This window comes from Pan paniscus, chromosome 6 (assembly GCF_029289425.2).
Source record: "Pan paniscus chromosome 6, NHGRI_mPanPan1-v2.0_pri, whole genome shotgun sequence".
NCBI lineage: Eukaryota > Metazoa > Chordata > Mammalia > Primates > Hominidae > Pan > Pan paniscus.
In genome coordinates this window covers 157,701,947-157,714,313 of record NC_073255.2, presented here as the reverse complement: position 1 = coordinate 157,714,313, position 12,367 = coordinate 157,701,947, and the positions used below count along the sequence as shown (strand labels likewise).

At 38.4% G+C, this 12,367-nt stretch overlaps 1 protein-coding gene across 2 annotated transcripts in view; it reads left to right on the top strand.

Moving 5' to 3' along the window:
• The window catches only part of TSPAN12 (tetraspanin 12), a 70,894-nt gene that overhangs the window by 8,252 nt on the left and 50,275 nt on the right, over nt 1-12,367 (top strand). For both annotated transcript variants that reach the window (XM_034964885.2, XM_014345789.4), the window contains exons 3-4: nt 9,586-9,668; nt 10,783-10,918. In XM_034964885.2, the coding sequence (XP_034820776.1) occupies nt 9,586-9,668; nt 10,783-10,918 (219 nt within the window). The remainder of the gene's footprint in view (nt 1-9,585; nt 9,669-10,782; nt 10,919-12,367) is intronic.

Here is a 12,367-nt window from a genome sequence, read left to right as displayed (position 1 = left end):
GCCAATAAAAATTATGAAAGTTTGAATTATTTGTCGAAGTCCTTTTCTATACAGACAAAGCTGTAACTAAGATTCAGGTCTCTCTTTTATGTTCCTCTCTTTGCTAGCAGGTTTGACATGAAAAGTTTAGGTATGTGGTTTTAGACAGCTGTCATCCTTCAACAGAAATTATTTGTGTCACTGTCATCTTATGTGGGACTATATGTTACAGATGGCAGACAGTTTAAAGATAGAAAGGACTGTTTCTTGACTGTGACCTTACTATTTTATGGAAATTATAGGTACACATTTCATAATACACTTAGGAAATGCGCATACACATACAATTCTGATTCAGAAAACAATTTGATTCAAGACTTGTTTTTATATAATTAGATGCAAGCAAAAGCAGACCATGTCCTCAACACTGCAAATTTTATGTTTCTAAATATTTGTTGAAAGCTAGCATTTTCTAAGTATTTTGCAAGAGACATTGTGACAAATGTCCTGCCAAATAATATATTAAATGTATTTCTATCAAGTAACACTTTGTTTAGTTTTAAAATATCTCCTTGAGCTTCAGGTAACATGTTGCAATACTGGAGAAAGCAAAAGGAGCTATAAAACCTAGCTGCCTGTGATAACTATAATGTTCCTAATAATTTAGCCAATGTGAGTGGCATTTGAAGGATTATTTTCATAGTTACTTTGGAAAATTAGCAGAAAATAACATGTTTAGCAAGGAGTCCTGAATTCCTCACATAAGTTGTGCTTCTAGGTTTAATATCAGGTTTAGTTATTGAGTTGACCTAGTCTCGTTTTAGTTCAGTTTCTTGCTATAGGCATGCACTATATTTGTTTTTATTGTTATCATTTTCTCAAGCCCAGTGAGTAAAGCCTCACTTGTTGAGGATGAAACTGTTCTCAGACATTTAATGTTGCTGGAATCAATTCCTTGAGAAAAAGCCATTTTATTCCCAGGGTTGCTTGTTTACTATAGAGTAAGGCTTGGTGTTATTATTTATTTTGACTAATGTTCTGTGCACAGCTGCAATGTTTGGGTATACTCCTGTGAAAAAAAACATTGGGACAGAGTATAGTGCAAAGTTTTAGTTTAAAGTACTTTTGAGAACACTTTAGCCAGCTTCTAATCTGATATATAAATCTTTGACTTTGTTTTTCAGAAACCATCTTTCTGCTGGAAAACTTCCAGTGATAGAAAGCTCAGTTCTTATTAAAACATCTTCTAATTTGTTTAAAAATCTCTAACAGCTTATCTAGCAGGATGAAACCATCTCCCTTTAATTTAATTATTTTCTCATTCACTCACCTAACCTATATTAGGCACCACTACTGAGCCTGGTACTTTTCTGTGTGATGGGGAGATAGGCCATGTTCTGTGCCCTCTACTGGGATGAGATGGAGGGACAGAAACAAGAACAATAGGATAACTGCTTTATGAGGTATTTGCAAAGAGCATTAAGAGGGAAAAGATCTGTAGGTAAGGCGGGAGTTGGGAGAGAATCTTTACACTGGACTTGATGTTCAAGCTGGGCTTGAAGGAGAAGTAGATGTTGCTCAGCACATGAGAACAGGAAAGCTGGGGCAGGATGGTATTCCAGGCAGAAGGCACTGCAGGAGTGAAGATGTATAAACACTTGGAGGTGTGCATGGTGCATTTTGGAGATGTGCAAGCAGTTTTGTTGTTTTCCATGTATAGAATGTGTCTAGGAAAGAGCTGGCAGGAAGCACGGTTTAAGAAAAAGTTTAAGGGGTAGCTGAAAAGGGCCTGGTGTGCCCTGCTCAAGAGTTTAAACTTTGTTCTCTCAGAGGCAGTTGAGGGAAGATGAAATAAATGGTAGTTGAAGAAGAACCATAAAGGGTAGCTATAAGCAGAAGAACTTGATCTATGTTCTATAAAAGTAACCGAAGGGTGAATTGGAGGTGAAATCTGTGAGCTGAAGAGTTCTATTATAAAGTAATTATAATTGGATAGCAAAAGAGGATGAAGGCCTGAACTAGCCAGTCGTGGCAGAAAAGGGGGAGGATTTCACCCGACGCCTTGCCAGAACAATTTGAAGGACTTGAGACTAATTAGATATAGAGCTGAGGAAAAGGGAGAGGTTCAGCTTCCCTGCCAAGTCTCTAGTTTACATGATTGAAGGATTGATTATACCATTTACAGGAAAAACAGTGGGAGGGACATGCAGATTTTGGAGGAATGGAGGTAAGTTTAGTGTTAGAGATGTTGAAATTAACCGTGATAGTATAATAGATAGTTATATCCCAGAGTTTCCTCTCTTGTCCATCTGGTAGACCTTCAAACAGCTGAAGATTCCATTTCTGAATTGATTTAGGAATAGTCTAATCTTTCAGACTGACTGAGAAAGATTAAGAGAAAACCCTTAAGTCTAAAGTGACTTGTAGTAATTATAGGTTATGTATATGAGAGTCTCACTCTGTTGTTTTTTTTTTTTTGTCATATAGCTCTTCTATGAAGTAGGACTTATTTTTATATCATTTTACAGGTGAGAAAACTGAGGCATAGGAAAGTTCAAGCTGAATGTCATATAGCTAAAAGGCAGTAGAGCTGGAATTCCTAGCTGAAATTCAAAATTCAGTGGCTTCTCATTGTCATGATGGCGAAGCTGATATACCTTGAAATGGCTTCCAAGACTCCATGCAGTCTCACCCCTGCCTGCTTTTTCCTTCTCACCATGTGCCAATTTTGCTTACCATGTCATGTTGCCTTCCCTCGTGGGGCCTTTGTTCTTTCTGACCAGAAGGTTATTTTCAACCCTCCTTTTCCTGAGTAACTTGATAATTATCCTTTAGATCTTAGCTCTCTTAGAGAAGTTCCTTTGACCCCGTGGAATGGGTCAGGCCCTCCAAAAGGAATTTGTACAGAAACTTGTACTATGTCTTCTCAGAGCTTGTTACAGTTCTGTTACATATTTATATCTCTGATGAGTTGATTAACCTGTGTCCTCTTCACTTAGTTAATTGCACCACAGAGGCAGTGTCTGTTACTGTTCCTCAGTGTATCCCTAACACATAGCACAGTGCCTGGCAAAGAGTGGGTGACCAATATATGATTTTTGAATGGAAGAATGACTTCAAAGCCCAGGCTTTTAATCATCCTGCCATATAAGAAATGTCTTGGAATACACCATTTAAAAGATATACACTTTTTTTTTTTTGTTAAAAATGGAAGACCTATATGTAGTAACTACACTGATAATGAATTGTACACTATGAAGAATGAAATAATGTGTTGACACGACTAAAAGCTGTGTTCCTGAAAACTGGCTAAACAGCCTATAAAGCCAGTATAGAACAGAGAAACCAACAGCAGTCATTACTTTGAAGAGTGATAAAGAGAGGAGTTTTTTATAACTGTAAAATAATTTTAGATAATGAAATAAAATACCACATGATATGGTTTGGATTTGTGTGCCTGCCAAATCTCATGTTGAATGTTGGCTGAGAGGCCTTGTGTGAGGTGACTGGATCATGGGGACGGATTTCCCCCTTGCTGTTCTCATGGTAGAGAGTGAGTTCTCAAGAGATCTGGTTATTTAAAAGTGTGTAGCACCTCCCCCTTCTCTCTCTTACTCCTCTGCTGGCCAGGTAAGATGTGCCTGCTTCCCCTTCCACCATGTTTGAAAGTTTCCTGAGGCCTCCCCAGCCATGCTTCCTGTACATCCTGTGGAACCATAAGCCAATTAAACCTCTGCTCTTTATAAATTACCCAGTTTCAGGTATTACTTTATGGCAGTGCTAGAATGGGCTAATACAGAAAATTGGTATCAGGAATGGAGCATTGCTATAAACATACCTGAATATGTGAAAGTGGCTTTGTAACTCAGTAACAGGCAGAAATTTGAACAGTTTGAAAGGCTCAGAAGACAGAAAGATGAGGGAAAGTTTGGAACTTTCTAGAGACTAGTTAAATTGTTGTGATAAAAATGCTGATAGTAATATCGACAAATGAAGTCCAGACTGATGTGGTCTGAGATGAAGATGAGGAACTTACTGAGAACTGGAATAAAGGTCACTCTTGCTATGCTTTAGCAAAGAGACTTGTGGCATTGTTCCCCTGCTTTAGGTATCTGTGGAACTTTGAACTTGAGAGTGATGATTTAGGGTAATCTGGCAGAACAAATTTCTAAGCAGGAAAGTGTTTAAGATTTGGCCTGGTTGATTCTAAAATGTATGGTCATATATGTAAGTAAAGAGATGTTCTAAAACTGGAACTTATATTTAGAAGGAAAGCAGATCATAAAAGTTTAGAAAATTTGCAGCTTGACCATGTGGTAGAAAAGATAAACTAATTTTCGGGAAAGGAATTCAAACTGGCTGCAGAAATTTGCATAAGCAAAGGGGAGCTGAATATTAATATTCAAGACAATGAGGAAAATGCCTCAAAGGCATTTCAGAGACCTTCATAGCAGACCCTCCCATCACAGGCCCGAAGGCCTAGGAGGAAAGAATGGTTTCATGGACTGGGCCCAGGGCCCTGCTGCCCTGCAGAACCTTGGGACACTACTCCCTATGATCCAGCTGCTTCAGCTCCAGCTGTGGCTTAAAGGGGCCCAGGTACATCTCAGGCCACTTTTCCAGAAGATGCAAGCCATTAGCCTAGGCAGCTTCCATGTGGTGTTAAGCCTGTGGGTGCACAGAGGGCAACAGTTAAGACTTGGGAGCCTCTGACTTAATTTCAGAGGATGTATGCAAATGCCTGGATATCCAGGCAAAAGTCTGCTGCAGGGACAGAGCCCTCATGGAGAATCTCTACTAGAGCAGTGCCGAAGGGAAATGTGGGGATTGAGCCCCCACAAAGAGTCCCCACTAAGGCACTGCCTAGTGGAGCAGTGTGAAGAGGGCCACTCTCCTCCAGACCACAGAATGATAGACCCACTGACGACTTGCATCATGTGCCTGGAGAAGCTGCAGGCACTCAATGGCAGCTTGTGAAAGAAAGCAACCACAGGGACTGTACCCTGCGGAACCACAGGGATAGAGCTGCCCAAAGCCCTGGGGGCCCACCCCTTGCATCAGTTTTGCCTGGATGTGAGACATGGCGTTAAAGGAGATTATTTTGGAGCTTTAAGATTTAATGACTGCCCTGCTGGGTTTGGGACTTGCATGGGGCCTGTAGCCCCTTTGTTTTGGCCAGTTTCTTCCTTTTGGAATGGTACTGTTTAGTGAATGCCTGTACCTCCATTGTATATTGGAAGTAACTAACTGGTTTTGATTTTACAGTCTCATAGGCAGAAGGGACTTGACTTGTCTCAAGTGGGACTTTGGACTGTGGACTTTTGAGTTAATGCTGGAATCAAGTAAGACTTTGGGGGACTGTTGGAAAGGCATGATTGTATTTTGGAATGTGAAAAGGACATGAGATTTGGGAGGGGCCAGGGGTTGAATGATATGGTTTGGATTAGTGTCCCCACCGAAATCTCATGTCGAATTGTGATCCTCAGTGTTGTGGAAGTGACCTGGTGGGAGGTGATTGGATCATGGAGATGGACTTTCCCCTTGCTGTTCTTCTGGTAGTGAGTGAGTTCTCAAGAGGTCTGGTTGTTTGAAAATGTGTAGCACCTTCCTCTGCTCTCTCTTTCTCCTGCTCTGGCCATGTAAGATGTGCCTGCTTCCCCTCCCACCATGATTGAAAGTTTCCTGAGGCCTCCCCAGCCATGTTTCCTGTACAGCCTGAGGAACCATGAGCCAACTAAACCTCTTTTCTTCATAAATTACCCAGTTTCAGGTATTTATAACAGTGTGAGAATGGACTAATACACCACATTAATAGACTTTTCTGTCCTGGAGATACTTACAAGGTTTTAAGGACCCACATATAGCCAAGTAGAGGGAGAACATGTGCCCACAGATTTCATCAAAGAGCCAACAGTCTTCTGCTAGCTCTGTGTGTTTTAATATGTTCTGCTGTCAATTAGGTATGCCAAGGCCAACAGACCAGGAGATGGCTGCCATTGAGAAGACAGTTTATTATATTCGTAAATCCCAAGACATGGAGTACACATCTCATTATGGGGGGCCAAGAGGGGAAACACTAGGGTCAGTCACAAGGCACAAAGAGAGATGGGAACTGTGGGCAAGTGCTTATACCATGGTTCCTATGGGAAGGTATAGGTGAGGCAGGTAAGTGGGTTTAGGATTGGCCAGTTGGAACAATTGGCCTTGGGGTGATTAGGGCAGGTGTGTAGTGGCCCCTAAGTGGGAGAGCCCCATAAGGGAGGTACTTAGGAGTGTGGATTCTGGATTGCATGGTTTGTATTTGAAAAGTGCACCCCTGGGAGAACATCTCCTCTTGAGGATGGAACAAGCAACGAGGGAGGCAGCAGGCCAAGGCAAGGTGACTCAGGCACATTTTTAGGTTCTCCAGAGCAGGATGTGTCTGGCATATGTATGCAGAACAGATGTTAATGCATCAAAAGAAGCTAGAAACATGGCTAATTCACTGCGACTGACTCACTTATAACTTTTATGAGGTTTACAATCTGTTCACTTCTAACAGACATGAGAATAATAATAACTGGCCTAATTCTACTCTTGAATGTGGTCCCAGGGTTCTTAACCTAACTTATAGGCCATTGACTCCTTTGACAGTCTTATAATTTTCAGAATATTAAACTGTATTCTAATTTGTGGATTAAAATACAGATTAATAGTAATATTAATTAACAGTGATTAATTACTAATAGTAATTAATTATTATAATCTGAATTTTATTTCAGATCCATTATTTCAGAAAGGGTTTTTAAATGGTGATGCTCTAGAATGTGTCCTACAAATATTAGCAGAAATTCTTCTATAAAAGATTAATATAATTAATATAATATTACTATTAATCTGTATTTTAATCCACAAAACAAAATGTATTGGCTTACAAAAGAAATTAATTATATCAAAATACATTTGTATTTACAGGTCAAGAACCACTGAGCTCCCATTCACCAAAGAAAATAGTTCAGACATTTAAACTGAACCTGACTTCTGCAGGAGACCCACTGCCCATCTTTCTAAAAAGGAATTCTACATGCTGTGTAGGGTAGTGTTTTTACCCTCTGTGAAACATACCATGCCTGTTTCTCAACTTGGGAGACAGTGACTAACCCTGGCACGTCGAAGCCCAACAGCTTGAATTTGAATCCCAGCTCTTACCTCTCAGGATCTGAGAGACCTTCAGCAGGGTATTTCCCTTTTCTGTGCTTCAGGGCACTTTTTTTTTTTTTTTTTAACAGTTTGTAATTGTCTTCTTTGTGTAATTATTGCCTGTGTTCCCCAAGAGGTTCCAAGAAGGCCTGGATCTTATTTCTCTTATTTATTGTCAGTCTCTGAATCTTGCCCAGTCCAAGGCACATAGTAATTGTTGGGTAAATATTTGTAATGAATGATGGAAGTGTGAATTCACTAGCTGATTTTCCAAGCAGATAGCCATAATTTACTGTTCAAAGCTGTAGAGCTCTACACAGTCTGTTTACCTTGGAGCTTTCATGCAGAAAGCACGTTTCATGGCCACCAGCTGAGTTAGCGCAGACTCATTTCTACCTTCTGTATATTCGTTGTATCAGCATTTAAAGCTAAAGCTGTAGCAAGTAATGGTAAGTGATGTTCATTACAATGCCAGAAATTATTAAAAATCAGGGTAAGTCGAATTTCCCTACATTGTACTTAAGAAGATAAATACACATTTCAAAAAGATTTCCATCAAAATAGGAAAGACATTCAGAACTTAGGGGTTAATAATATGCAGCTTTTAGGAAAGCTTCCCAGGAAGACTTCTTCTTAATAATGAAAAAATTTAAAACATGTACTAAAGTAGAAAAACACAGTGTAATTAATCCCCAATTATTCATTACCCAGTTTCAACAATTATCAACATGCCCTTCTCTACTTCCCACCTAACTTCTACCGGTCATGATTAATTATTAAACCATATCCCAGTCATCATTATGTTTCTTTTTTTTCTTACAAATATAGATATCAATATATTTCATTTAAAATTACTTCAGTATATAAGTCTAGAAAATAAAGACCTTTTAAAAAATAAACAATATATTCTCATACCTAAAATAAAGTAGTTTCTTAATATTTCCAAACATTCATTCAGGGTTAAACTTTCCTCAGTTGTATCATAAATGTTTCTATGTAGTTGATTTGTTTGAATCGGGATCCAAACCAGGTCAATGTATTGCACTGGGTCATCTCTTAAATCTATTTTAACCTATAAGAGTTTCTCCTTCTCTCCTTTTTGTTTTAACTTTCCAGTTTTTTTTTTCAATTCAAGAAAGCAGGTCATTTGTCCTGTAAAATTTCTCATATGCTTGATTTTGCTAATTGCTTCCCGTGGTGGCATTTAACATGTTTAAATCTATTTCATGTATTTTTGTATTGACTGATAGTGCAGGAGGATTGATTTGATTCAAGTTTGACCTTCTGGTGAAAATACTTCATAGGAATTTCTGTGTGCTTCTGACCGTACCATGTTGGGAGACACATTATGTGTAATTGTCTCTTTTTGTGACACTAGGAGTGACCAGTGTGGTCTGGATCATCTGCCTACTCTCTCCATTCTGACTTCCCACCAGCCTTTCATTTAATGCAGTGGTTCTCAGCCCTGTCTACCTGTTAGAATCTGTGAAGTTGCTACACATTTCTGATGCCCAAGCCCTACTCCCTAGAATTAGTCCAGGATAAACCTGTGTTCAGTAATTTTTTTGAGCCTTAAATGATTCAAATGTACAGACAGGATTGAGAACCAATGACCTGATAAAATTGCAGCCATTGAGGATCTTTTTTCTAGAGATCCATTATTTGAGAAAAGGTTGTTAAATGGTGATGCTCTAGAATGCTTCCTGCAAATATTACAGAAATTCTTCCATAAAAAGTTTAATCAAGTCCTTTGTTCTTCCTTTAGTTTGTACAGGAAAAGTAGGATAAATAGAAATGATAGATTCTTGTCAGTTTTCTGAATAATGAGTTGAGTATTCAGCTTTCTACAAAGACCAGAGAATTTTGTTCATTATGAGTTTATATACTTTAGCACATATATGTGTGAGTATGAGTTTGTATACTTTAGCGCTTTATGAATCAAAGGATTACATTTAATGTTATTACTATTACTATCATTTTAATGCTTAAATTATTTGAATTTTAGCCAATAGAAGTCGTTTTAAATTAACTCTGTGACTTTTTTTGACAATATTTAATTGTTCAGTAATAGTATTTAATTGCTTCCTTGCCTTTAAGAATGACAATGTGTTTTAGACACATCTTATATGTTTGATAATTTATTTGTTCTGTGGCCTCCTTATCTTGTGCAGTTTCTGTCCTGAACCTGGGATCAGCCACTTAATAGTTTTGTTTTCTGTATCCCATTTGGGTGGTATTCCATTTGGTGCCTAGGACATGATTACAAAATGGAATGGCAGTTATTTATAGTAATAGTAAATTTCAAGATGCAGCAAATGGTAATTGGGAAAGATATTATGTAACAAAATCCTTAATTTTCCTATTATTAATCCTGCAGTGAATGTTACGTAAATCTTTGGTAACCGGTTTGTACTTTTTTCTCCCCAGTTAATGTCCATCAGTGTGTTGGCAGTTTCTGCTTGGATGAGGGACTACCTAAATAATGTTCTCACTTTAACTGCAGAAACGAGGTATACTTTATAATTATTGATTGAATTCTTTCTTGCTGATTTTAAGTAACTTTGCCCTCAGCTATTTATATGGTAGTGCTCTTCCTTGATCTTTTGGAAAAGTTTTTCCTGCCCATAGCAACCTTTGTCACAGACACTTGCATCCTCCAGAATTCTCCTTAAGGTGCGCCTCTGGTCCTAGCAGGGGATCAGGTGGCAGCATGTTTATACAGACATTTCTGGGTATGGTAATAGCAGTTGCCTGCCCTCCTGATTGTGCGTCAGCCATGTCATAAGTGCGTGTAAAGAACCAGCATAGTTACTTTTCCCTAAGAAAATTACCGTCAGCTTCCTCTTACCTTCATATTCTTGGGTTAATGAAAACCATACACCACAATGATTTTTTTTTCTCAAATTTCAAGGGTTAATCTACTAACATCACAGGGGACAAATTACTTTTTACTCTATCATCTCTGAATGGAGATTGTATTATATGACATCTGAATTGTGGTAAGGATTAAATGAAAACCATTTTTTTCAAGTCCTTAACACAGGGAAACTTAGCTTAATAATGGTTAATTTTTATCATTAATACTGGTTTCGGTTAATGAATTTTTCATCGTGTTCTAGCAAAAATCATTTCTACCTATTCCTTTCTTTAAATGTAGATTGATTTTCCTTTGCATAGCAGTCTTTTACATTTTGGGGGAGGATCAATTGTCAGGGAGAAGAAACGTAGTGCACATGGGGTCAAAAATTAGAGAAGAGGAAGGAGATTCCTCCCAGCTGGGAAATAGCAAAGGCTCCCATGTGATTTACTTAGGCTAAGGCTTCGGAGATAATAATAGATGGACCTTTTATCAAGGTCCTGTATATTATATATTAAATGAGTTGGGGTAGGAAAGCTACCACTTGTATTTAAAAAAACAAACACTGCAAAACCAAAAATAAAGCAACCGAGCAAATAAACATAAAAACAATAGCACAGTGATTTTGAAAATAACAATGCAGTCACTAGTTTTGAGGCATCATGATTGAAAGAATTATTAACACAAATCACAGTTGTGTCTTCTGCTATGTCTTGGGTGCATTTTGATTATATTTTCTTTCTAATACATTATTTTTCTTCTTTCAGGGTAGAGGAAGCAGTCATTTTGACTTACTTTCCTGTGGTTCATCCGGTCATGATTGCTGTTTGCTGTTTCCTTATCATTGTGGGGATGTTAGGATATTGTGGAACGGTGAAAAGAAATCTGTTGCTTCTTGCATGGGTATGATGTTATATTTTCTCTTTATTATAGTTAAAAAGATTAACCAGTAATGTATTATTTTTTAATCAGTTCACAAGATTAGGGAGCAGTGATAGCAGTAACAACATCCTGTAAGAAGGGAAGCTTTCGTTTCACAAGAGATTATTTGATTACACATATTTGCTGTACCGGATGAGGTATGGAAATACATATAAGCAATTTAATTATTTCACTCCAGCTACGTGTTGACATTTTCATTTGAAAGTATGAGTTCTTTCTAGTGTCCTTGTAGTTAGTAGCACTCAAAAAGTCCCCTTGGGACTGGAACTGAGAAGCCATAAAGGAACTGTTTCTTTCTCTTCTATTTTTAAACAAATCCACCCTGTAAGCTCCTGTGGAAATTCAGGTTGTGAGGTAGCTGACGTAGGTAATAGTCCTGTCACTGCCTTTATATAGTTTAGAGAACATAAGCGAGTCTCAGTTTCTATAATCTTAGTTGTTGTTTTTTTAACTCTGAGAGTTGCACTAGGTACTTTTTAAATTAGTTTCACCATTCAAATTCTGTGACTAGTCTTTTAATTCAAAAGTAGGCAAACATTTTTAACATTAAAAAATTGAGTTGATTAAAATACTGTTTATATAAATATTTTTAGAAGAGCACTTAATGTGCAAAATATATACTAGTGGCACCAGGTAATGAGATTACTAACATATAGTTGCAGACATATAAGGCTGAAAAACTAATTCATTGAGTATACGCTTTTTTTATAGTAGGTCTCAGCCCTGGCTGTGCATTAATTTCATATAAAGAACTTAAACAATTTGAGTGGTGTGCTGGTAAGTTGGATCACTGGGCAGAAAAAAAAGCTCAGATTTGTAGCATTTGGGGATTTCCGTGGGGTAAATTCTCCCAGCATGGTCAATTTTAAGTTACCAACATGAAATCACTGAATGTGGAACTGGGGACAGATGAGTACAAATTGGCTCCAGGAGCCAGCTCCCACAGACTCGTGCTTGACTGGCTCCCATGCCAAGTCAATTAAAACAGAATCTTAGTGTGAAGTTGAACTAAAGCTTTAAATTTCACAGTATAACCTGTGTTAATGTATTACTTAGCTTCTTGGAGGGTAACTGTTCAGGTCGAATATTGAAAAACACAAAATGCTATAGAAAATAAAGCACACTCAGGCCGGGCACGGTGGCTCATGCCTGTAATCCCAGCACTTTGGGAGGCCGAGGCGGGCAGATCACGAGGTCAAGAGATCAAGACCATCCTGGCTAACACGGTGAAACCCTGTCTCTACTAAAAATACAAAAAAATTAGCCGGACATGTTGGCGGGCACCTGTAGTCCCAGCTACTCGGGAGGCTGAGGCAGGAGAATGGTGTGAACCCGGGAGGCGGAGGTTGCAGTGAGCCAAGATCATGCCACTGCACTGCAGCCTGGGTGACAGAGCAAGACTCCATCTCA